Source organism: Rhyacophila brunnea, unplaced genomic scaffold (assembly GCF_057557595.1).
Source record: "Rhyacophila brunnea isolate RB1 unplaced genomic scaffold, BYU_Rbru_1.0 scaffold_8, whole genome shotgun sequence".
Lineage (NCBI taxonomy): Eukaryota > Metazoa > Arthropoda > Insecta > Trichoptera > Rhyacophilidae > Rhyacophila > Rhyacophila brunnea.
The window spans coordinates 24279317-24307310 of NW_028233350.1; the positions used below are offsets into that span (position 1 = coordinate 24279317).

At 34.6% G+C, this 27994-nt stretch overlaps 1 protein-coding gene across 1 annotated transcript; it reads right to left on the reverse strand.

Moving 5' to 3' along the window:
- Window positions 1-78: 78 nt before the first annotated feature.
- Window positions 79-27977, reverse strand: LOC147064064 (uncharacterized). Its single transcript, XM_085958929.1, has 8 exons — window positions 27535-27977; window positions 27222-27254; window positions 27072-27137; window positions 13497-13921; window positions 12030-12330; window positions 10791-11043; window positions 9062-9304; window positions 79-500 (listed from the first exon to the last, which is right to left on the reverse strand). Exons 1-8 carry the CDS (start codon window positions 27613-27615, stop codon window positions 223-225), a joined length of 1680 nt encoding a protein of 559 aa, XP_085815055.1. The 5' UTR covers window positions 27616-27977; the 3' UTR covers window positions 79-222.
- Window positions 27978-27994: the final 17 nt, after the last annotated feature.

Here is a 27994-nt window from a genome sequence, read left to right on the forward strand (position 1 = left end):
ATGTTTTCTATTACTTTAGTTGACTCATTAATACTTAACATTAAAATCATAACCAATAAGAAGACACTGAGAGTGCTAAAAGAAATGTCCTTTCCAACATTAAGGAGAAAAAAAAAGAAAAAGGAGAGCCCTAATGTAGTATTGGCAATAATGAATATGTTAGAACCTAACCTATTTGTAAGTAGAGGAGTTTCTGCATGAACTATACACAAAAATAAGTCTTTAATTAAGATAGTCGTCGTCTTCACTCCTAGAGGAATCTTTGTCAGCGACAGACACAGATCGGACGCTGATGGAAGTCTCTTTGAACTGACCGACAAAGTCTAAAAGTTTCTGCAAGTTCTTCTGCGTCTCGATTTGTTTGGAGAGCAGATGTTTCTTCTCAGCACTGTGTAGGTCCATGTTCTCTTTGAGTGTGTCCGTTCTCGCTTCCAGCTTGCTGAGCTCGCATGTCAGCTGCCTATTGCGCTCCTGAAGAAGTTTTTTCTGCACTAATTTTTCTGCAACAAATAAAAGCAGTTACATCATGAATAAATATTTCTCATTCTTCTGTGCAATTTATGTAAGCACATGTATAAGCATGAACAAACTTCTAGTCACAAATATGAATAATCATTGTATTACGTAACCGATAGACTTTAGGCGATAGGCTATCCACCGAAATAGGTTGTCAAATGCCATTTATTTTATTATCGTGCTACCTTACACCATAACCGTTTATTAACATGTACAAACTAGTCAAGTGTTCACCCAACTGCGTGCGAGTCTGTATACTCAGGTGCCGTCATGTTCAATTATGCTCCATTCAATTAATAGTGTTTCGATATGCTCGTATATTTGAGTCAAGTATTCCTCCTAAAAAAACACAAGTATATTTTTCTCTATGGTCACTTTTTGATAAGTTTGATGTCTATGTGATGCTTAATTTGTCAAACAAAAACGATACACGACATATTTTTTCGTATTTTGCCGCTAGATACTCCTAGTAGTAATATAATGGCAATGAAATATATTAATATCACTATTACATGTAGGTACTTATTATTTCTTATTTTTATTGATTTATATTATGGCCAGATAATCCGAATGCCGAATAAACAGTATTGAATAAATATAATCATTACATTATATTATAGGAAATCTCTTGAGAAGTACATGATTACTATTCTTAACACGCTCGGTACCGCAAACGAGAATCCTCGTTATATAAATAATTACGCTGAGTACCGCGCGCGAGGATCCTCGTTTTGTTGCGCGTTTTTAAATAAATATGTTTACTGTGACATCTATGTATTTTCAACGAAAACATTTGACATATTCTGTTAGATTATAAAATTCAGTACCGACTGGTAAAGATAAAATATCGATATCTGTTTTACCTTCTGTGATATTATTAAATAAAAATCACAATTTTATTATTGTGAGACGCCATTTTTGATCATTCTCTCGTGTGACTTTACCGAATTATGTACTGATTTTTCAGACGAAAATTACAGTAATAAGCAATAAAGGGATACAATAAGGTAAGAGAAATAATTTATCTATGATATTTTATATGTTTATTGATGGTTTCTAGCAATTAAAATTAATTTTACGTGTTTCTTCGTATACGCCATTTTACTGTCAAAATTTCCGAATGCAAAGTTTTAATGTTCTCATTATTTACCAATCCCTTGATAATGTGCCGATATATTACTTTATAAGCTTAGAATATTGAATTATTATGAATATTCTTTATAATTATATGTGTTTGAACGAGTATTTAGTTAATTCCACGTGTTTTCCCAACATTCAAAATTCGTTTACTAATGGCGATTTCTTTGTTGCTTACAGCTAATCCAAACCAACTGATTTGACTCCAGAGGACAAAAATTATATAAATAAGCAGAAAAAGGATTCAATAAGGTAAGAGAAATAATTTATTTATGATATTTTATGTTTATTGATGGTTTCTAGCAATTTAAATTAATTTTACGTGTTTCTTCGTATACGCCATTTTACTGTCAAAATTTCCGAATGCAAAGTTTTAATGTTCTCATTATTTACCAATCCCTTGATAATGTGCCGATATATTACTTTATAAGCTTAGAATATTGAATTATTATGAATATTCTTTATAATTATATGTGTTTGAACGAGTATTTAGTTAATTCCACGTGTTTTCCCAACATTCAAAATTCATTTACTAATGGCGATTTCTTTGTTGCTTACAGCTAATCCAAACCAACCGATTTGACTCCAGAGGACAAAAATTATATAAATAAGCAAAAAAAGGATTCAATAAGGTAAGAGAAATAATTTATTTATGATATTTTATATGTTTATTGATGGTTTCTAGCAATTTAAATTAATTTTACGTGTTTCTTCGTATACGCCATTTTACTGTCAAAATTTCCGAACGCAAAGTTTTAATGTTCTCATTATTTACCAATCCCTTGATAATGTGCCGATATATTACTTTATAAGCTTAGAATATTGAATTATTATGAATATTCTATATAATTATATGTGTTTGAATGAGTATTTAGTTAATTCCACGTGTTTTCCCAACATTCAAAATTCTGTTTACTAATGTGGAATTTTGTTTTGATTCCGGCCTATTTTCACGCTGAAATGGAGGCCTTTGGAACAGATGACTCAGAGCAGGATTATGCATTCGAGTTATTATATGACTCTGATTCAGATGTTCCACTGGATGCCACCACCGATGTCGCAGACATCACCGATTTCACCGCCGGCCACTCGAGCAACTTTGAGGACAACTTCAACGGTTTCATTAACCGCATTGCAGAGGTGCTAGATGAAACCAGTATGGTGTCAGGAGTCGACACGCCCGAGGACCCACTCCCTGGCCCATCTCGGACAGAAACCAGAGGTCGAGCGGGTGGACGGCGTGGAAGAGGAAGTAGGGGCAGTTGTTCCAGAGGCGGTCGTCCCAGAGGCAGCCGTGGAGTACATGCGAGATTTAGTGCCAGTGTTAGTGAACCGTGGTCAACAGAAGACTACACTCCAGCACCTGGACCATTTACTGCTGAACCAGGTGTAAAAGTCAATGTTGATGTTCATTCTGTTCAAGCGGCATGTGAACTGTTTTTTAGCGTCAATTTTTTAAATTTATTAGTGAATCAAACGAACTTATATTATAGACAAAATAGTCATAAGATTAGTGGTAATAGAAAAGACTTACTTTGGAAGGATGTTAGCGTAAGGGAGATGAAGAACTTTTTAGGATTAATATTTATGATGGGCCACATTAGGAGGTCCACGTTGAGAGAATACTGGACGACTCGTCCCTACTTTGAAACTCCCTGGTTTGGAAAAACCATGAGTCGGAATCGGTTTATGCAAATCCTCCAGATGCTTCATTTCAACGATAATCTGACGCGACCTTCCAACGCCACACGACTCTATAAAATACAAACAATCATCGACCATTTTCAGCCTCTTTGCAGCCAATATTTCACTCCACAGCAGGAACTCTCTCTCGATGAAGCAGTGGTACCTTGGCGGGGGTTACTGAACATCCGAACGTACAACCCTGACAAAATTCATAAATACGGCATACTGGTCCGCATGCTATGCGAAGCCAAGTCCGGCTATATATGCGACTTTTTAATTTATCACTGTCAGGGAAGTACGTTGGGACACACTGTAAATACGTTGTTGCATAATTACGTCGGCAAAGGATACCACTGCTACATGGATAATTATTATAATAGCGTCGGGTTGGCTGAGGAGTTGCTGGTGAAAAACATTAGAGTCTGTGGGACTATTCGCAAGAATAGAGGTCTTCCGCTTGAATTCAAACTGTTAACCGAAGACCTACGGAAGGGCGAGTCGGTTATCTGTCGAAAGGGGGATATCCTCTTGCATTTTTGGAGAGATAAGCGTATAGTTAGGATGATCTCAACTATCCATTCCGGCGACATGATAGATTTGGGCCTTAATTACAAAGATGAGCCTGTAACGAAGCCCAAATCTGTCGTGGAGTATAATAAATATATGGGAGGGGTTGATCGTGCAGACCAGTTTCTCTCATATTATAACCTTCACCGGAAGACGGTGAAGTGGACGAAGAAAATGTTTTTCTGGCTCCTAATGTGTGCCCAATTTAATGCTTTTGTGATTTTTAAAAAATGTAACCCTAGTCGTAAGTTAGCATTTAAAGGTTTTTGGTAGAATATTCAATTTATTTAATGTCTTTTGGTACCGATGTTTCATCTTCTCCGGCTCCGAGGCGTCATGTGACGCTGGATTCGCCTGCAAGATTATCTGGAGACATGTCCAGACATACCTTACAGGCGATTCTAGCGACGCAGAAAAAGGCATACCCAACAAGGCTATGCAAGGTATGTGCCAAAAATAAAAAACGGGGTGAGACTCGGTACGTTTGTAAAGAGTGTGATGTTCCTCTTCACAAAGGCATCTGCTGGCAGAAATACCATACTATTCGTAATTATTAAACTGTTTTTGATTGTTCCTGAAAGTTTTATTTAAATATTCCCACAAATAAGCCAATAAACCAAGATTATATCATTTACTAGAAAAAACCAATTTCACTCAAATTTGCCCGGGAATAGGGGTAAATTTTATTAAAACCTGCCGGGGCTGAAAGTGTTAACGTGAAATATAAACAAATAAAAGTAAATGCTTATCATGATAGTATACCATGTATTATGCATAAATCAATTCCAGCACAATCATATCGTTGGTGTTTTGTAAAAAGGGCAAATCAACCAAAATGCTATTTTACAGGAGGAGGATTTTTAACTTTTGACATTTATTTGTTTATTACCTGTAGATGATTATAAATATCTAACAAGTTTACAATAAAGCTTATAAAGAATACTGTCATTATAATAGGTATTATTATATAATATTTTAAAAGGCCCAATATGTCACATTTGCTTTTTATTTCGTAATTTTAATTAATTTAATTTTAGTCGATTATCGTTTTTAAGTACTTTCCTGTGGAGATACAAATTCGCCGTTTTTACACAACAAAGCTAGTGGGGTAGATATTGTATTTTCATTAAAATCTCGATTTCGCCAAAAATATTTGATTCGCCCTTTTTACAAAACACCGACAATATGAATTGAGTAGTTAAAAATATAATATAATATATTAATTAGATTTTCATTACATAATCTGATGATATGTGTATTTACTAAGGAAACTCTTGAATACGAAAGCGTCATCGCTTTTACGACAATTTCGTCGTTTTAAATTAGTTTCATCTACGAAAGCAAAGTTTAGTACAAATATAAATAAAGCAGTCATGATTGAATAAAATGAGGCACCAATTACAGTACACTCTCAGTAATCCGCCGCTCGATTATCCAACAACTACTATAATCTGCCGTTATTTTTACTAGCGGAAAGCACAGAATCAAACTCTATAATTCGCCGGTATTCGATTGTCAAATTCAGTGGTCCACCGCGTACAAGTATACAACGCAGATGAGACGGGATTATTTTGGAAACATCTTCTCCGTAAAACGTACATTCATACGAAGAAAGTAATGTACCAGGGAGGAAAGTGCCTAAGGACGACATCACAATTATGCCGTGCTCCAATGCAACCGGGACACACCAACTGAAGCTTTTGGTCATAGGGAAAGCCAGGAATCCAAAGCCATTCAAGAATATCTGCCTCACTGAGCAACTGGTTGTGTCAAGTAATTTACTGTTTAATATTTAGTTAATAAACTTAGTTTATAAATATGTATAATTTAGTAAATTTTTGATTATAAATAACACCGTATTTTGCTAGTACAAATTTCTAAAAATAAATTCTTAAACTATTTTTACGAAATACCTATTTTAATTTTTATCATATTTTGTATGTATGCACTATAATCCGCGGCTTTCACTAATTGGACTCGTGTCTGGTTTTTGGGGTGGCGGATTACTGAGAGAGTACTGTATAGGATCAATTCGTGGGTCGGGATGTGAAGTCAGATAAGTCACAAATTGTCATTTTGAGATATAGCAAAAACAAACTTCAAAAAATTCCCCACATTCCCCTAATTATAGTTATGTTTTTTTATGAGTAACAAATCAAAGTACATGTAATTGGCTTTCAATTATATGTCCTAGAAGTATTCTAACTATTTTGTTTCATTAAAATTTAATTGGTTTAAAAAAAAGGGAATTCACTTATCTGGATTTGCACAAAAAATGATTGACTTACCTTACTACGCACAAAGTAATATTATTATTTTTTCATGTAAATCCGACTAATATTAGCAATAAAACACACATTTTATACATAAATCTTATTGGTTTATTGAACAAAATATTATATAAATTTAAAATTAGAATTTTTATAACTTATTTTTACTTTAATGTTATTTAAGTAGTGAAAAGGCACACACACCTGAATATTATAAAGGTTCATCGTTATCATTAAACTTCAGTACGGATTTCTTCAATTGTATCAGGTTAAATATCCCTGACTGTCTCAGATGTCTCAAGTGACTCATAAAATTCTCTATAATAAGGTGAAATGTATGGAAGTAAGTCTATCAAATCTTTCGTCTTGTCTCGTCTTATATATGAAATTTGTTAAAATGCAGTCGTCTCGTCGAGAGTTCTTTTAAATTTCACTATTCCCGGTTCGTGTTTGTTGAATTAAAGCCACTTAACATCTCTCCAAACAAACTTATTCCCATATGTGTCTATACGATACAAGTAGTTAAAACAATCTGCACGAGTTATTTCAGTGACTTGAAAAGGATTTTTCTTTGCAGTCTCGCATATTGATTTGGCCCAATCATGAGGATGTTCGATCGTTCCACCAAAATGTCTTTTTCTTCTTCTCAAGTATGCGATGGTCACTATCGCACTCCATATGTGTGTGGCCAGGGACTAAATTTTTTTAATCAATTTTGTTTCAAGTCTCAGAATGTTTCACTGCTATCATGCACATTACAGCTACGTGGCTATTTTTATTTTGACCCGCACATCTATCGGAATACATGATCACATGCTTAATATTATCATGTATCCCCTTGGTTAAGTATTTGAACAGGCATGCAGCGATATCGTTAGCTTCTCTATTAGCAAGAGCTCATGGCATACAAAGCAATATCCCTGGTTATTATCACAATCGTGCACTGTCAAAATGTCGTTTGTAAAAAGCCAGGGAACTTTCAACAACTGGTGTGGGCATACATTGCTGCATGTCAAATGTTACAATTTGGCAAGAGGAATCTTGCAAGTACTCTTTATCACAACTCTTAGCTGAATATGCAAAGTCAGCTTCGTCATGATATGATGCTCTTTCAATTCCTCACGATTTTTATTCTTCATCATCGGTGGAATTCTTAATTTGTATATATGTACATAAGTTTATCGCATTTTTGGCAAGTATCCTTATTTAGCCGTTTGAATGTTAAGTTCATGCCATGGAATATTTCTGCGTATAAACGAATATTGATGGGATTACAGCTAATACTCTTCAAATATTGAGAATACATCACAGTTATTGTCAAATGTGGCGGTAAGTATTTTCTGACAGTCACATATGTGTCATTGCTATTTGCCTATCTTGTTCGCTATCTTTGTTTTTAGGGATATTTTTCCTCTTGCATCTTCTTGAATGAGTATACCGGAAGCAGTCGCACGTTTTTTTTTCAAAACATGTCCAAAAAAATTGTGACTTTCACGTAATGTTTTTAATGTACAACCTTTACAAATTGGTTTCCGTAAACAACAGTCAAGTAATATTGAACTGTTACTTGGCGAAAATGATGTTTTCCTGGTTCGCTTTGTCTGATACGACTTTTTTCCATATTCATAACTTTCATTATAGGTACCTACATTGTAACTTTCGCCAGTAATTCGTGCAACTTCTTTATCATTTCTGGAGGCTTTTGTATCATTCTTTAAGTTACGTTTTTGGTGATTATTTCTTCTGAATCGAGAACGAGGGTCATAGCTTAAAACAATGTTGTGATGTGTAATCGTGGAAGCATTATTTAAGCATGAAGGGTGTGGTTCTTCAATGTTGGTAAATTAAACTAATAATTCTTGAATATTAAAATCAGGATGTTTTATGCTACCATATTATGAATCGTCAACATACAAGTTATTGGAGTATGTGGTTGAACCTAGAAGCAAGATTATTTGTTTGGATATTGTTTACGTGTTTTTAGAGTTAAATAAATCAAATTCGATAAATTTGGTATATTTTTTATAATATACTAATAATACACACACTTATTTATATAAGTCATAATTTATTAAAATATGACTATTTTACTAACGTTCTGTTGTTATTTTTTTTTCAAAATTTCTCAAAATATCTTAAAAAATTCGTTAGATTCACCAAGAACATGATGGAGTAGGTATGACGTTTGAAGATAAGCCAACCATGAGTAGTAAGGTAAGTCACACAAAACGTTGACTTATCTGACTACACATGTGACTTAACTGTGTACACACCCCGTAAAATAAAAAATATGTTTTGACTGAAAATGCATCTCGCTAATGGTGAGACGTACGACTTATCTGACTACACAGAACGAAAGATTATTTTTTTTTTAGTATAGTGGCATTCATATCTCATTTTTGCTGTTTTGTGACTTACCTGACTACACATCCCGACCCACGAATTGTAAAATAGATAATATACCATTAGACAATAATCAAACTAATTCACTCAATTATAATGAAACACGGAAGAAAACAACTAGGTATGACAATTAACAACAAACGCGGGCTGTCAGTTGCAATCTATCAAATTTGGCAATCGGTTTTTTTCAATTTATGGTAAAGAGGCATTCGGTGTATGGCCACGGCCAAATGCTTATGTACAAAATCTCAATGAACCCAAATGTATGCCATGTGGCTTACAGCCGTATGCAGTTTTGTTGAATGAACAGGGTCTTAAACGGTGTAGTGCAACCAGTGCAACATTTGCGACAATTGTTTATGAAAACAAGAGTACAATACTAATTGTTTTAATAACTACCAAATTACAAAAATAATATGGCTTATTTTAAATCTACTGTAAAACAGTTTTGAAGTAATAAGAGAATGGAATGGATCTCTAACCTTTGACCAAGTCTTCTTTTTCGGCATTGGAGTAACGGCTGGTAGTGACAGTCATGGTGGCGGTGACAGGATCCCGAATTTCTTCGCCGCATTCAGGGCAATAGCCCAACACCCGTTTGGGTCGGCGAGGAGGGTCAGAGGGGCTGCGCGAGCGACTCGGGGAGCGAGACCTCCAACTAGAGCCGCAGCTAGAGTGGAAGAAGCTCTCGCAACTTTGGCACTTCACAAGCAGAGATGGAGCATCTGGATAAATGACATTACCACATATTAAAGGCGACTCCAGACATATACTTTAAAGATTGAGAGAAAAAACAGTAGGTTATTCTTACCGTGAGCATTCACAGTGCATAGCAAGGAATGAGGCTGCACATCGTATGATACGGTAGAATGGTGGATTTAATTTTGGAAATTTCTGTCAGTGATCTACATTCATAGCTATGTGATTCGCTTATTGCTCCCCCAACGCTGATTTAATGGTTGGAAACAATGAATAAAAAAAGAAAGAAGGAACATATTGATTCATTGCAGTATAAAAATGGGACAACCAAATTCGCCATTTTGGAAAGTGAGTATTATATATATTTAAAAAACAAATGTAAATTGACTCACTCACTCATTAATATTCAAGGGAGTTCAATACTTTTCTTCTAATTACAAAAAACAGTGCTCTGGTGGTTTTTTGCGTTTATCTCAAAACTCGATTTTTGGAATATGTGAGTTATGACTCTAGGCAACTCATATATTATTATGCTCTTCCACGATTATCAATATGACAATTTTTCAACTAAGTACATACAAATGCATTTTCTGTGTATGTGGCAATATTTAAGAGAACACCTACAACCGCATTAGCAGAATAGGATAACAATTCTGTAAAGATATGAATGTGGATTTACAATAATGACCATTATTACAATGTAGTATGTGTAGTATTTATCTAATGCACTTCACGCAATTTTCTTGGGAATGAAATTTGTATGAGCAGACTCATCTAAGAGAGCCCATTTGTTTTTTACGTGCTGCTTACACTGGTATGTGAATGCTTTCGAACGCCTAGAATGCTGTCAGTCTACTGGCAAGAGACATATCGTGAGCCTAATACTACAAAGTTCTAAGTGGTCATCCTTAAGAAGACAAACCCAAAAGAGGAATAGTATTTTAAACTGCCTCATTGTTACTTGTCACATTATCATAATGGCCGCGCGGTTTAAGCGTCGGCCTATAACATCGTGGGTCCCGGGTTCGAATCCGGGGTCTGGCAAGTACACATATTGTTTTTCAATTTGTGTATGAGTCAGAGTATGGACCTAATAGGTGAGCAAGTGGGTGACATTTATTTGTCGTAAAAACAAAATCTGTTAATACAAACCTCCACCCTGTGGATGCCCATATGATCTTATTAGGATCGGACATGGTCAACATTGTTACTTTTGTTTCGCCAAGGACAAATATTTAGGACCTTGTAGATCTCCATTCGCAATACGACAGGAACAAAAAGAAGATTTCTTTTAAATTACAGAGGCTGTCCACAATATTACATTTTCATAAAGTAATGTTTTGGGTTTGCACATGTGCATAAAAATATGTCAAACTGTTCTCAAATCAGTTTATAATTTGCAGTTGTCAACTCAGTATTTTGATAACTTTTTTTCTATCAGAATGGCAGCCAATTAGATTATAAAACATGAATTTGCACGAATTATGATTGATATTTAAGGTGTCAAGTTACCATTCTGCCTGCAGACGGAGCAGATCTTGGGGTCAGGTGACAGGACGGGCTCGATCGTGAGGCCGCTGGGCAGCGTAATGGCCGTGGAAGGCCACACACTGCAGGAGGAGGTAGGCAGCGGTGAGGGTGGAGAGGGGGGCGAGGAGGAAGAGGGGGCAGCGGTGGCGAGTTGCTGGCGCCGCATCTTCTGCGCACGAGTCTGCGGCGGCGCCACTGCTTGCTGCAGGTACGGGAAGTTGTTCTTCTTTCGCTTCTGCAATCACAATGAAATGACATCACCACAACAGAACTAAAGATTTTCAAGTTTATAACCACAGCCATTAAACATGTAACACTGGTTACAGACGCTCAGATACGCCCAAACATAGATATGTTAAAATTGTACAATAATTATTGACTTATTAAAATCTGTCCATAATTAGGTGGTCTTACAACCTTACAGTGCCGAAGGGTGGAGGTAGGCTGTTATGATCTGATATAATAGTGCACACTAAACTTTGTCAGACAAGCGAATATGTTTTCATTGAACTAAAGACTACAATGTGTAGCTGTAGATAGTGTTTGCTAGTTTTTAAAAAGCAATTAAAACCTCCTTAATCCAAGCTGTAGTAGATAATAGTTAAAAAATATTCATTTATCTACAAAATATTTTTTATCGATTATCTATGGATGCAATATTGCAAGTAATTTTAACATAGGCACACGTAGAAACTGTTTTAAACAAAATTAATTGAAATTAGCATGAATAATGAATAACAATTCAATATACTAATGCATTAGAGTTGGCACTCTCCATCATTGAATTTATAGTGATAGTGATCATTCAAAATATTCTGCGGAATGACGAAACCATAGACTAAATTTGTCACCGTACCAACATATTATGACAGTACGTGACGTGATCATAATGTAATTGCAGCTTTATTCTCCACAATCATAATTCACTGCTTAAAAACTCAATGAATTCATCCAAATGTTATCATAACAATATATTATAAATATTGTGATGTGAAAAAATATGAAATAGGAACAAAATGATAAATATTTGTGAAAACTTACCAAATCAACATGTTTCTAGAGTTGTTCGTGAATATTTTTACACTAATCATGAATATTATTTAGAAAATATACACAAACAGTTAATTCAGAAGTTACAACGTTTACAAGTACCCGCGAGTTAACTCGTCCATGGCACTGATCAGGATTATTAATGAATAATAATGGAAGAGAGAATGTCACCTGTGGTCCCTCAAAGTTCCCGTAAACAAACTCATTCTTGTTGGTGCTGGTGGTGGATCGCTTCTTTCTCTCGCTGCGTTTCTTCTCAAGGAGAAGTCGGTGGCGATGGGTGATGAGGCCCAAACTGCGCAGGAACTTCTCTTGAGTGACAGGCTCTCCCAGTGGAGGGGGCGACGTGGACTCCAGGAGGGGGGAGGCGGGAGACGGTGAGGGTGACGAGTCGCACCCGGAGCCCGAGTGTGAGGCCGTGGAACTCTTGGGTGACGGAGATCGCTTCGGCGGATCCACTCGAGTGATGTTGCTAGACCAAAATATTGAAATCTATAAAAATCTACACATTAGCTGTGGAAATGATCGACCCCAACACATTTTTAGAAGGAAAATCCCCCACCTTATCAACATGACAATAATGAACAAAATCATTTTGATGTAATTCTACCACATAAATGCCAGATTAATTAAAAATTTCAATTATTTAGTTGCATCCACAACACTTTACATGAAATAAATAACAATATTCATCGTGATAATAGTTCCTGATTTTTGACCTTCACACTACACATGGACCCCTTAAATTAAATTATCAAATTATAAAAACTAAATGCCGAGCAACCGGGCGAGCAAGGCCAAGACAGTACTTTTGCATACCTACACTAAGAACATAGTATAATATACGAAAATACTATTGCAAGCCTAGACATAATGCCGGGTACCCATTAGCGAGTAGTTACTGTGACCGTTGCAGATACGGTAACTAGTATGGACGCCAAATAATAAGTTTCCGAGCCTATAAATCATTATTTCACATCCAGAGTTGATTACAGTATCTAGAATGTTTACAGTTACGGTTCACTAATGAGTACCCGGTTTTATACCCCGTTTACACGTGCATGGATGTACTGTGCACAGTAAGAATATATATGGGGAAACATGTATTATCCTGCAGTTGGCAAGATTGCGTGCATAAATCAAACAAGTTTGGAAGCTTCCAAATTGTGATGATTTATTATTACGCTCAAGTAAGATTGTTTTCGATCTGCGCCTGCGCAGTAGAGCGATAGGGGCGAACATGCCGTTAAAAAACGAACAACTCATTTTAAGCTTAACCGACTTTCAATACAACTTGTCAGATAGTAGTATAAAATGACAACCTCGCGTCTCGCTTACTTTTGAAGAATGAGATTAGTGAGACAGTCAGCACTTTTACGTGTTAACAGTTGTCATGATAGTTAAAATAAGCACGATTGCCACAATTCCATGCATGTGTATAGGCGCTATAACATCTAGATAGGGACTATTGTCCTGACAACCAACTAGTTACATGTCATATTATAAAATAAAAATTTAAATTTTAGATTATCCGAGGTTTCACCTCACGTGTCGTTCCTCCCCTAATTAACGCGAATAATCAATAGTATACTATACTTACTGAATTTTAGTTTAATTTTAGCAATCAATAATACTAACCATATGTTCTGCTTAGTCTTGTTGAGCACATTGGTGAAATTGGCCCGGTGATCCTGCACGACATCTTGGCGAACGCCCGAGTCCTTCAATGAGAAGTTTTCAGTGGCCAGAATAAATTCGCTGTCCTCGTCCGCCTCCTCCGCCTCCTTTTTCTTACGGGATCGAACGCTCTGCTCGTCGCATTCCTCTATGCGTTTCCTGTTGCCATTCACATTGTTGTTCTCAGTTTTGATATGTATCTCACTGAGGACGGACGGTTTCAGTAAGGATATCGGCTTGTTTCTGTTAGGCGGCTGGACTTGGTGATCTTGCAACTGCTGCGCAACATACAGGTTGTCGGATTCCAAGTTCACTTGCTTGTTTCGGATCTTCAATCTCCGCTGATGCAAATCCAGTTCATGACGCAGCCGATCGATAACAGATTTCTAAAAAAAAAATCAATAGGAAACATGAAATTGATACACAACCAGATAAAAATTCTATTGAGGATTGATCTTTTAGCCAGGTGAAGGCTTCACCTTGAAGATAGTGAATGAAATACTAATGGTAAATATCTACTTTTCGCATATTTCCCATATACCCAGAGACAAGAACTAAAACATATTCTATAACTCGTGTTTAAGTTTATCCCATATTTCTCCACAGTTGAGAGTTGAACCTTGTTACAGCCTTACCCAAAAATCAACCCACTTCCCATTATACTTGTGTTCCCTGATGGTTACAATCCCAGGATAACTTGTTACTGTTGTTAACAGTGCCAAGGCCTGCCACAGCTTGGTTAAAATTCAAATAAAATTAAAATTTGTAAACATTCATGAAGTGTCAATAATTATAGATTTCAATAAAATAAAGAAAACAAACCCGGGATTTCGACATAAAACCATAAGTATTCGAAATCCTAGGATTGGTAAAAACAAAAATTTGTAATAATTAGTATGAATATGATTTTTGAAAAATCCTTAAAAATAATAAACGTTCAGCGTCATATTAAAAAGGTACGAGGGTGGGTCAATAATTCCTTAGAAAAAAGCATTAAAACAGTTTTTATTTTTGTATTTTTTTTTATTTCTCAACATAATCTCCTTGGAGCTCAATACACTTGGTTAGACGTTTCTCAATTTTTTTTAAACAGTCAGAAAAATAAGTTTTCGGAAGGTCCTCAAAATAAGCATTTGTCCGATCGATGACTTCTTCATTTGAAAAAAAACGTTGTCCACTTAGCCATTTTTTTAAGTTTGGGAAAAGGAAAAAGTCACTGGGGGCTAAATCTGGCGAATACGGTGGGTGGTCGACCAATTCGAACTTCAATTCTTCAATTTTAGCCATTGATCGTAAACATGTGTGAACACGGGCATTGTCCTGATGAAAGAGGATTTTTTTCCTGTTTAAATGAGGCCGTTTTTCTTCAATTTCGTTTTTTAGCTGGTCCAATAAAGATGCATAATAATCCCCTGTTATTGTTTTTCCTTTTTCCAAATAGTCAACGAAAATAATTCCACGTGCATCCCAAAATACAGTAGCCATAACCTTACCAGCTGATTTTACGGTTTTCGTCTTCTTTGGACATGGTTCGCCTTTCGCAATCCACTGCTTTGACTGTTCTTTCGTCTCGGGAGTATTATAGTGGTGTATCCATGTTTCATCTACAGTCACAAAGCGACGAAAAAATTCATCCGGATTGCGTTGCATGAGCGACAACAGGGCTTTAGAGGCCACCACCCTATTGCGTTTATTGTCGACTGTGAGCAAACGCGGCACCCATCTTGCAGAAACTTTTTTCATGCCCAATTTGTCATGTAAAATAGAAATGACGCTACCTTTTGAGATCCCTGTAACCTCAATTATCTCACTCAACTTTAATCTTCGGTCACTTAACACCATATCGTGGATTTTAGTGATCATTTCTGGTGTAGTCACCTCTACAGGACGTCCTGAGCGTGGTTCATCCTTTGTTGATGTACGACCACGTTTAAATTCATTTAACCAGTTATAAATAGTTGCAAGTGGATGAGCAGATATGCCGTGAACTAAATCCAACTCATTTTTTATTTCCTTTGCTGTTAACCCTTTTATATTAAAATGTTTAATAACAGCTCTAAACTCAATTTTCTCCATTTTTGTAAACAAGCAAATTTTTTTTTAAATGTACGAAAATAAAAAACAACAACCCGACCAATCTGATTGAAACTTCGCAGCATACTGAATCGGTAGTGCCGCTGCATGAAAACAAACCACTTACAGTACTAGTCGCGCCACCTGTCGGCTTTTCTAAAGACTTATTGACCCACCCTCGTACATTAAAAAAAAAAATTTAAACAATCTGAATTTCTAATCAGTTTCAACAACCTCTAAACTAAAAGCTCAAAGGCCTAAACTAACCTACCATTATTATGACGAAAGAGAATAATGTAAGTAGATACCTATGCGGCGTATAAAATAAATAAAAAACATGTTTAAAAATATTAAAATGACCCACTAGGTAATTGAAAAAAATATATAATATGTATCTAATAAATTAAATTTGATTTACCAAAATTAATCTAATAATCATACGATTACTGTGTGAGAAATTAACTTACAATTCACGTACATTTTTATACCTGATTTGTTGAGAATTTACCTATTTTCTTTCAATTATACCTACATATCAAATCTGAGAAATACGCGATTTCAGATTAAAATAATAGTAAAACTAATCCCGGGATTCCAGCGTTTTCAATACTAGGATTTCGTGTTCAAAAATCGACCGGGATCCCGGTATTTCAAATCCAGTATCGCATATTTCATCAAAAATTCATAGTAAAATACACAAAATGTAGATCGAGTGCGATGATCGCATGCACAAGTAAAATCACTAGCATTAATTGATAACATCGATTTAATTTTTATAATTGCATGAAAAAATTGAAATTAATATTGAAATTTCTTGCGATTATCGCACTAGTAACATCACTGCCATTCGAATATACGCATGCGATGATCGCAAAAGTAAAATCACCACTTTACATAATATTGTGATTCGGATTTCCAATAGTTCAATTACGAGGAACTACCTAGGTTAGCTAACACAAACCATAAGAAGTTCCCAATAAAAGAAGCATTATTAGGTATTGGTATATCGTATTTTGAATAAAAATCGAATCCTTTTTTTCGAATCACAAAAATTTCACATCAAAGCGATTCGATTCCAATGGGAATCACGTGAACTAAAAATACTACGTAAGCTCCTAATGCCAGTGTATTTAATCCATAACTTACACAAAACCATTTACAAATCATATTCAAAAACCCAAATGTATTCGAAAATATCAAACATAACATAGATAAATTTAGTTTAAGTATTTTAAAAAAAAATAAGGAAACACGTTATCAGATCAGCTGACACGCTATCTACAGTTACGATAATATGGCCAGCAGATTTTTTTTTAAAGTAGGTACCTATTATATAAATAGCTACGTAAATAAATATTGCTGAGAATTATATTAAAGAAATTCGGTTAATTTAATTTCATATAGCGCATTTTAGATCAGTAATATGAATGAAATAAATTTCGCGAAGAGAGTAAAAGTATCCACAAAATGGGGTCATAGTGAGCATTCCTTCAATGTAACGGCCGCGCGGTTGAACTTGGCCCACAATTCGAACAAAAGTTTCAAACGAAATTTGTGTAAGGCGTTAGTAAGTTAGTTGCTCCATTTTATACTATCGGCGCATACGCCGTCTACTCTAGTGTATGACCATAGAACAGATTAATAGGATGAAGAAATGTGAAACCCAGTCGCCATGGACCAAATTTTTGAAGCGAAGATATTACGTTAGGGCGATTAAAAGTAAGGAAAAGAAGCGCTGACTGTCCTCAAATATTGATTGCGCGTCTCACTTACGTGACAAAATTTAATCAGGGTTCCCAGAAGTCTTCTTTTTTTAGGTCTATGTCCGGTCCGGTAGGTATCTTTATTCATTTTTTATCGAAAAATGCGTAATATGTCTCTTTTCCCTCTATAAACATGTTATGCTCCTATTTTGTAAAATTGATTGACAAAATATTTTTTTCATTCACAATTATTTGTATATTTACATAATTTAATGTTTCCGATGAAAGACTTTTTTATTTCTCTTACTTGGAGAATATCAAAGAGAGGCATCGTCACCGTCCTATCTCTTTAGAGAATATAAATAATATAATATTATGAAAGAAATGTGGTAAGTACCTTACTATATTTCTTAATAATTGCATTATTTACTGGAGATTACTTCTTGTTTGTTAATAAAAATGATGTGATTGTAAAATTATTACATTTCGGGGTAAATTATTGAGAATTGAAAAAATCACATGTACCTATGTTATGTATTGTGAGATCACCGAGATCCAAAAGAAATTTCGTCTGTTACAACTAATATAATAAGTTTAGTCATAAAATTAAATCATTTTGTATGTAGGTACAGTTATTTTATTTTTAAATATATACTTAAGATATGTAGGTACAAAAGATCAACATGTTGATTTTCAAGCAAATCTGGTACTTATAATATTCCAACATTACTTCTTCTCGTAATAATAAGACGTGTGAAGCCGTATGCGATAACGAAAAATGATAGATTTAACACCATCCGATACCCTTGTTCTATAGGGAAACAACTCAAAATACCTTGTTCCAAGATAATGGCGTTTGAAAATTTTGAACAAATTTTCATTTCGATGTTTTCGACGAACAAGTTTTGATTTTTGAAGTAGGGTATAGTAGTAGTTAGTGTATCGCCGGCCAAGTGAAAAATTTGCAAGCTACTGTCGAACAAGATCTTGTCAACGTATCCTACGCACTTCGACTGCAACGACTTCCGGTTATCGACGAGTTGTCCACGTGTTAAAACTGTGAACTAACAAGCCCCTCATATTTAGTTAATCGCACTTCGACTCCAGTGAATTCCGGTTATTGCATAGTTCTTCTTATCGGACTAGTAGATGACTATTCAAAAATGATAGATCAGGTAGGAAACGCTAAGTTGGCAACGCTGATCCGTACCGTTTATACCACACCCGGTAGGGTAAGCCAATTCCAATTTTGTGCTCCGTGCATCGTGGCCGACTTTTTTTGAATAGGCAGTTTGCATCTCGCATCCGGCGAATCACGTTAAATCTAGAGTTTTTCGACACCATAGGCAGCTTTAAGCTTCTCATAATAAAGCTAGAAAAATAGAGAAGATTTTCTTTAAAATCAATATGCTGGTCTTACGTACTTTATCTCAATAGGAAAAATACCAGGTGGCAGTGTCACCTGTCAACAGCCTTGTCGATGCAGTCAATGCATTCAGGCAGATAGAGTACTTATGTTTTTTTTTCCTTTTTTATGTATCTTGCGCTGCTTTGCAAACAAATATAAAACTTTATACCTACATATTATAATATATCTTTGTTCTTGTAAAAACAATGTTAATAATTTATTAATTATGACATATTTTTTTGAAATGCTATTTACTAGACATTTTTTTCTTGAAATTTTGAAAAAATCTAGTATTTCATTCTGCTATCTAGCTTATTTTCTTACCATATATAGCATATTTCTGTTAATGACAGTTTGCAACATCAGACAACCAGTGACGTCCGTGGGGTAGGCAGATTGAGCGTCGCTTTGGGGCGTTAGTTACTCGAAGGGCGGCAAATCGAGGAGAATCATTAGGTATATAATTATATAGAAATTGCTACCTAAGCTTATTAATAACGGAAAATATCTTTCCATTTAAAAAATAAGCTCACTGGCTGGAAACAAAATGTATTAATTAACATAAAACGTTTAAGAGGACTGTATTTTTTGTCGGGTTCGCGTCGTCTAGTTTACTTCTGTTTACCTTGGATGTTACGTCCTTGGTGACCAGAAATGACATGTGCAAATTTGCGAATTATATTTGAATTATAGATAAGTACATGCTTATCTAATTTAAAATGTAACCAAATAATTTTGCCAGTCAATCGTGACTTTTGGAAGTTATCAGGTATATAATTAAATATATCTGAAACCGTGGATTCGCAATATTGTTTATTGAAGCAGAGATGGCATTAGATTTGGATGACATATTTACTGACTTTACAACAAAAAATGCCAGGATTTTCTTTTATTTTATTAGTTGATAAATACACTATTAATTAATAGTCCATGTATTTATGATTAAAAGTAAGATATTAAGTCATGAAAGGATAATAAAAAATAATATATTAAAAAATTAGGCGGCATTTTGGTGCTGCCTAGAGGCGGCATTTTGTCTAAGGACGTCACTGCTGACAACACTATTGAATATATCTTAGGTACATATTACAACATTACATAGTAAGTTGTCGAAAATCGTGTTCTCGATGTGGATTTCTTTCAAGCCGCTCCGTCTGACGAAATAGTTTAGTTTGATTTTCGGGAATACACCTAAAGCAGTGACGTCCCGTGGGGGTAGGCACATTGAGCGTCGCTTGGGGGCGGCAGTTACTCGAAGGGCGGCAAATCGAGGAAAATCATTTGGAATAATGAAAATATCTTTCCGTTCAAAAAATCAGCGCACTGGTTTTATCGGGTTCGCGATATCTAGTTTACTTCCGTTGCCCTTCGACATCCTTGGTGACCAGAAACGACACGTACAGATTTGCGAATAATTAGTCTGATATTTTGTTAGTAATGTATCCATACAACACATTTCTTAGATATTGGACTCATGAAAGGATGATAAAAATAATGTATAAAAATAATGTATAAAAATAATGTATAAAAAAATGAGGCGGCATTTTGGCGCTGCCTAGGAGCGGCATTTTATCTAGGGACGTCACTGACCTAAGGACTTCGGAACTATTTTCAAATATGAAAACAACAATGTACCTATATTATTCAGTGATACGTCAGTTGCGGAATTGGAGAAGTGAAAGGAATGAATTACTATTATATTATGTAGATGTATCTACAATTTATTAAGAAAATAATAACTAGGTATGTATTGTAAAATGCGTGTCCGTGTCCTTCGCCAAATTTATATACTTATACTTATAGCAGTTGCGAAGGGTAGAGGTAGGCTGTGGAAATACGACATAAATAGTGCAAACTTTGTCAGTCATACGAATTATTTGTTTTTATTGAATTAATAATATAAACTGCAGAAGTCATTGGTTAGTTTTTTTTAATTCAATTAAACTGTATGTATTATGATTTTGAATATTGCCTGTTGGTGCATGATATTGACATACGTGTCCGGAAATTTGTACGTATGCAGTGCGCCGTATCACACTTCACCGGTCGGAAATATAATAATATGGTCGTATATTAAACACCGTTCAACCTCTTTGGATCGTATAGTACTAAGATATAATTACAGGAATCCAGGGGCAAACAAATTTTGAAAATAGCCAAATAGCCGATATACTGGATTATTTAGGTTGGGTTAGGTTAGGTAAAATTGCAATGCTACACGAACGCGTATTGTTTTCATCTTTACTATACGGTCATGTCTTTCCGATAAGAAAGCTCACGGCGAACTGTGCTACGGTGAAATGTAATACGTACAATAATTATTAACATGATACCTTCATGATAAACTACATTGTCCAAGGAAGATAACGTTGTATTTAAACATGAATGGAGAAAATGGACCGTAATGATAATAATAAGAATAAGCGAACACAGCCGACGTGCATATCGGCATGGCATACCTAGTGGTCCTACGCGTAGGTAGGTAAGTCCTACTACCTATACGATTACATGCCGTTGCCTTGCAAGAAAGTACCTATGCCGACTAGCATATTATTCAATGTTTATAATAAATTGTAGCTTTATAATCGATGCAAAGTAACTTTGTACACAAGTTATCGCATAAAAACAACACTACAAAAGGGTTTCACACGCTCATTTATGTTATCAACACATTTTGTAATAAATAAAATAATATCGTAAAAGCATGCCCACATAATATCATTAAAGGTACTTAATACTAATAAAATAATAATAGTGAATAAAAATAGTAATAATACACAAAACCACTAGGTATAGTATAGTATTACGAATATTTAAATTTAGTTATGTGCCTAAAATTTTCGTTATTACCTAGGCAGAGTTGACAAGGGAATTGAAAATTAAGGACATACTTTTAAGCTGAAATAATATAATACAAAAAAACAATCAAAATAGTATAAAATTGCGTATTGTTATAATATTATAATAAATGGTGAAACAAGCGACTCGTCGTCTGTTTCGTGATATTTTTCAGATTCCCTGTCAATTTTAGGTTTAAATTTTCCAAAAGATGCTCCTAAAATGGCTCACAACTAAATCTTCTATAATGCTGTTCACTCTCACGAATCGCTTCATTGAATTAACGTTCAATCTGTTTATTCCCTTTATCGGTTGAACATTGAGCAATAAAAATGATGTAGGTATAAGTTCATCTTTTGTTTTAGCTGAACAGATATAGGTACCATGCGTTATAACTCTTCAATTTGGCGCCTTTTGATCAATTTTTCCCTTCGATAGTATACATACATTATACAACATAGTACGTTGGTACTTCATATATTTCGTAATTGAATTGAATATATTATATTTTAACGAGTATTAGGTGTTATTAAAATGAATTTTATGTGAACTTTGCCGCCCCGTAAATCCTGCCGCCTGGGTGCTTCACACCCTTAACACTTACGCTTGGCGCATCACTGACAATACCAATAGGTAAAGTATACCTATCTATCAATAATGTAATAATTAGTAACTCAATAATTTAGTAACTCTAAAAAATGTTCAATATTTCGTGATTCATTGAAATGTTTCAATTGAGACTAATTCGGAATTTTCAGTAAAATACTAAACAGAATCAGAAATAGATATTCTTGCTGCCCTAAAAAAGAAAACATGTCGAAGACATCTGGTAACCCTATTCTTAGATAGATTGCGATAACAACGACGAAACTACTTGATAAGTAGTAATGTTGCTGTGATAAAAGTGCATTATACATACATATTATAATATTATATTGACTTCGACAGTTGATCGATCGGCCTGATGCAAATAAGCATTGCAGAACTTCAATTCACAAGTTACGTGGGGGTTGTGCTACGAGGGTGGGTCAATAAGTCCTTAGAAAAGCCGACAGGTGGCGCGACTAGTACTGTAAGCGGTTTGTTTTCATGCAGCGGCACTACCGATTCAGTATGCTGCGAAGTTTCAATCAGATTGGTCGGGTTGTTGTGTGTTTCTCGTACATTTAAAAAAAAAATTTGCTTGTTTACAAAAAATGGAGAAAATTGAGTTTAGAGCTGTTATTAAACATTTTAATATAAAAGGGTTAACAGCAAAGGAAATAAAAAATGAGTTGGATTTAGTTCACGGCATATCTGCTCCTTCACTTGCAACTATTTATAACTGGTTAAATGAATTTAAACGTGGTCGTACATCAACAAAGGATGAACCACGCTCAGGACGTCCTGTAGAGGTGACTACACCAGAAATGATCAATAAAATCCACGATATGGTGTTAAGTGACCGAAAATTAAAGTTGAGTGAGATAATTGAGGTTACAGGGATCTCAAAAGGTAGCGTCATTTCTATTTTACATGACAAATTGGGCATGAAAAAAGTTTCTGCAAGATGGGTGCCGCGTTTGCTCACAGTCGACAATAAACGCAATAGGGTGGTGGCCTCTAAAGCCCTGTTGTCGCTCATGCAACGCAATCCGGATGAATTTTTTCGTCGCTTTGAGACTGTAGCTGAAACATGGATACACCACTATACTCCCGAGACGAAAGAACAGTCAAAGCAGTGGATTGCGAAAGGCGAACCATGTCCAAAGAAGGCGAAAACCGTAAAATCAGCTGGTAAGGTTATGGCTACTGTATTTTGGGATGCACGTGGAATTATTTTCGTTGACTATTTGGAAAAAGGAAAAACAATAACAGGGGATTATTATGCATCTTTATTGGACCAGCTAAAAATCGAAATTGAAGAAAAACGGCCTCATTTAAACAGGAAAAAAATCCTCTTTCATCAGGACAATGCCCGTGTTCACACATGATTACGATCAATGGCTAAAATTGAAGAATTGAAGTTCGAATTGGTCGACCACCCACCGTATTCGCCAGATTTAGCCCCCAGTGACTTTTTCCTTTTCCCAAACTTAAAAAAATGGCTAAGTGGACAACGTTTTTTTTCAAATGAAGAAGTCATCGATCGGACAAATGCTTATTTTGAGGACCTTCCGAAAACTTATTTTTCTGACGGTTTAAAAAAAATTGAGAAACGTCTAACCAAGTGTATTGAGCTCCAAGGAGATTATGTTGAGAAATAAAAAAAAAAAATACAAAAATAAAAACTGTTTTAATGCTTTTTTCTAAGGAATTATTGACCCACCCTCGTATCTTAATTATTTTCTCATCAATCACATAGGTAAGAATTTCTACAAAGTAACAATCCGTTCATATTGAACTACAATCATTGGCATTACGAATTATTACTAAACGATGATGGAGGAGGTTGTTACACCGTTCCGAGTGGACAATTATCAATACTAATTTTCCCATGATCCATTTAGGCCCACTATTCACTCTAGCATTGAGCAGGTATAGAAAATAAAACTCTGATTTTACAATATTTGAGAAGACAGATTCAGAACGCTGTCGTAGACACATTTTGAGATTATGCTTTAAAGGTACCTGCATAATATTATTATCTCACAATTAGCATACACCACGAATCAGACGTTAGCACACTCGACTCCGGAGTCCAGATCCATGGATCACGGATTCTGAATATGGTACTGGATAGATAGCAAGTACCTACCTACCCAATAACATAACACAATATTGTGACAAATCTACCCTGTGATTCCGTTCCTCAACGGACGTAATACAATTATTGAGAGTGAAAACATCAGTGGAATGCAAAAAGTCCTAGGATTTCGAGACACATTCTTTCATATCGAATGTCTAATGAAGAAATCAAAATTAAGAATATTTTGAAATATATAGGTACTTACCTACCTACGCGTTTATGTGTTATCAAAATGTTCAGATTTTTTTAAAACCATGTCAAATGAATTATCAAGAGTTTGGGTCGAAATATTGAATAATAATCTTATAAGTAATTTATTCATATTAATTTTATCATAATAATCGCTAACTAGTTGAGTAAACGCCATTTGCCTAAACATTGAATGACTTATCTGGTAATATTTGACATAGTAGGTACAGCTATTTAACAGCTCGGCAGCCATGTTTGGTTTCTTAAATAAATAATGATATCAATCAAAATTAAAACGTATAGGTACCTACTATATAGACCTACAAACTTATCTGAAGAATGGGATGGGGGAGCCACTGTCAAAAACTACCCAATGACTCGTAACTGGACAAAATCTAACATTCGAATAAAATTTTCAAAAATCGAAAGAAAACTAAAATTTCCGAAAAAAAATCTTTGAAGAATGTGTACAAAAACATGCAAATCGTCGCATGTCCGTTTGTTTAATGTCGAGCAGTATGTGTTTGTAAATATTTTTGGGAAAATATATTTCACTTATTTATTGAAATTGCAAGGAATCACTTACTTCTCGGCATTACGTAAGAATATGAATATATTAATAAGTGAGTATTATAAAAGTATAAGTAAGTACATTAAATGACTCGTTTTAAAAGCAAGATTGTTTTCATACTCAGTTTATCGTAATAATCGCCGAGATATTATTAATTTTATTCAAACATGACAATATCTTTTGATTTTTTTAAAAATGGTGGCCCAATTACGCAACAAAGAAAGTCCGCCGAAGTGGTAGCACGCATTTCTGTACCATTGTTGTCATTAATTAAATCGAAATCTTTATAATAAAATTCAAAAACATTTTTAAAAACTCTATGCTTGCAATCGGAAAAAAAATCAATAATTGTCACAGCCAGAAAGTGAATATAAAAAAGTAAGTTTAGTTTAGATTTAATATACTTAGGTACCTACTACCTACCTATAATAATGTAATATTATAACAATAGCATGTTTGCCTAAAATTTTACATTCATGCATTCGTGTTGGCCGCGTATTAAGGATCATTATAAGTTACAGTTTTAAATTATTAAACGATTACGAGCATATGGATACCTAACATAAAAGCGCGGCAGCTAAAAAAATCCCACGCCATCAATCACCTATTTAATCAAAATGAAAAACTTAATAATATTATACACTTATGTAATATCGATATACCAACTCGCTTCGCATCAAAATAACCCTACCGAAAGTTACTTTAGTTGGAGATTTTTTCTAAATAAAAAAATAACACAGGTACAAAATAAAACGTGAAAATTTCAAGAAAGGTTTCATCAACTTTTTTGGTAACACCCGTTTCATAATAATTTTGATTTCCGCGTAACTTCCAATTCGGTCGCCGCTAGCGCCACTCGCCACTACGTAGCGGAAATAGATAGGTACAATGGCGTTATCAATATCCGATGGAACAAAGTACCTACCTACCTGTTGTGAAAATAAGATCACCGTAATAAAATGACATACATAATACGTACATACATACTGATATTACAAAATAATTAAAGTACAGTTAACGTTACAGTATCAATAAATTATTATAGGCGTATAGTATGGACAATTTAATAATAAAACAGCTACATACGGAAAAGTTGTCAAGAACAAATCTAAAACAATTTTATATCCAATTATATAGCTGAGATGTCAAAACAGATCGCGAATGTTTCCATTCCCATGTAGGTATTATGTAATAATGCATACATACATAATTATAATATACCTACGTACATAAAAAAATAATATAAAAAATACACAAAAGACTTAAGTTTTATTAGAAATCTATGTACCTAGTAATGTTAGTAAAATATTATTTAGTAGCAAATACCTATCTGCCTACCGTAAATGATAAAAAATAATCACAATATTCGTGTTTTACATATTAAATCAATCATTTCCTGTATGAATTAATTTGATGAAGTTCATCACAGCCGTCCAAATAAACCTGTTTCGCCCATAAAATTAAAACCATACTGTCCTCGTCATAATAATAATTGGATTATGATTCGAGCGTACGGACCAGTCGACTATCGTAAAGTTGAATAAAGTAGAAACTATGTAGGTATGGTCATACGAAACTTAATAATATTGTACCTTCAATATTTTGTTAAAATGGATGATCTCAATAATCTGAAACATCTCGCATAAAGCTGTCAGCAACCCTCTCATTCTACCCTTCCTACCAAGTTTATATTATAAGATCAATAACCACCTTGCATCAAATAATATAATGCTTGCCGCGGAGAAACTTCGTCTCTCAAAAACCAGATACAAACGTCACATTGGTTTGTGATATAATTAAGTTGAAAAGTATACAAAGAATACGACCTATTATACCACGGAATTTGTCGATAAAATTATCGAATCATTATAATTATGTATTAAATGTATGAATGCTCAAAGGATATTCTGTAGGTCTAATAATACTTTTGAAAACGCACGTCGTAACTTAATTTGAAAACAATCGTAACTTTCAGATATACACAAACATAAGTATTTATATAAAAATAGAATGACATTTCACTCACCTGCATGAACCCGATAGTGAGGATATCATTTTCAGCTTCTTTGATTTTGGACTTGATAATTGCATTCTGTAAAAAATAATGGAAATCAATCACGGATATCGTAAAAATAATACGAACATTATTCAGTATGAAAAGTACATTTTTACTTACGTTTTTATCATTCTTTAGGCGGCCGACCCAAACCTAAAAAAATACAATATACTTGGTTAAATAACAAACTAACGTTTGAAATTACGAACGCAAAATATACGACTTGTTACTTTATTCAATACGCACTGCAATACTTTTTACATACTAATAATAATTAACACACAATTTGGAGAATTTCAAAAAAATATAGAGTTTACACTGTTTACAGTGACATTAAACTGTTACGGGTCACAATTAATTACATTTACGATAGTATAATGAAAAATTAAACTTTAACGCCGAGGCCCGTAAACAAACTGGACGAAAAACTTACCTGGTGAATTCTGATCGCGTTTTTCAAGTCATTCTGTGATTTCCGAATTTCATCCTTAATTTCATTAGAAACTTCCATCATTAATTTACCTAGTTTATAAAACTCACTATTAACTAAATACGCGCAAATTTATAACACCATATTAAAAAATCGGCGAATGCAACACCCACAATGAGAACAGGCTGACTAGGGACATTTCAGAGCGCACAGTTCAGGATAAAATAGTGTTAAGAAATACGTAACAATGAAAATAAATGAGAGATAAACAATATTTTTATACTGGATTATCAGAGGAAGTTTTTGACACTAATATTATAATTGCGGGAAATACTGTAAGTTTATAAAGACTCGTTATGACTTTTTCAAAAGACGGCCGACTTCAATTTTCGCGAACACATATTATTTTCCTGCACTTGACACTAACGATAATACCCCATCAATATGAAGTTAGCTTCGTTTC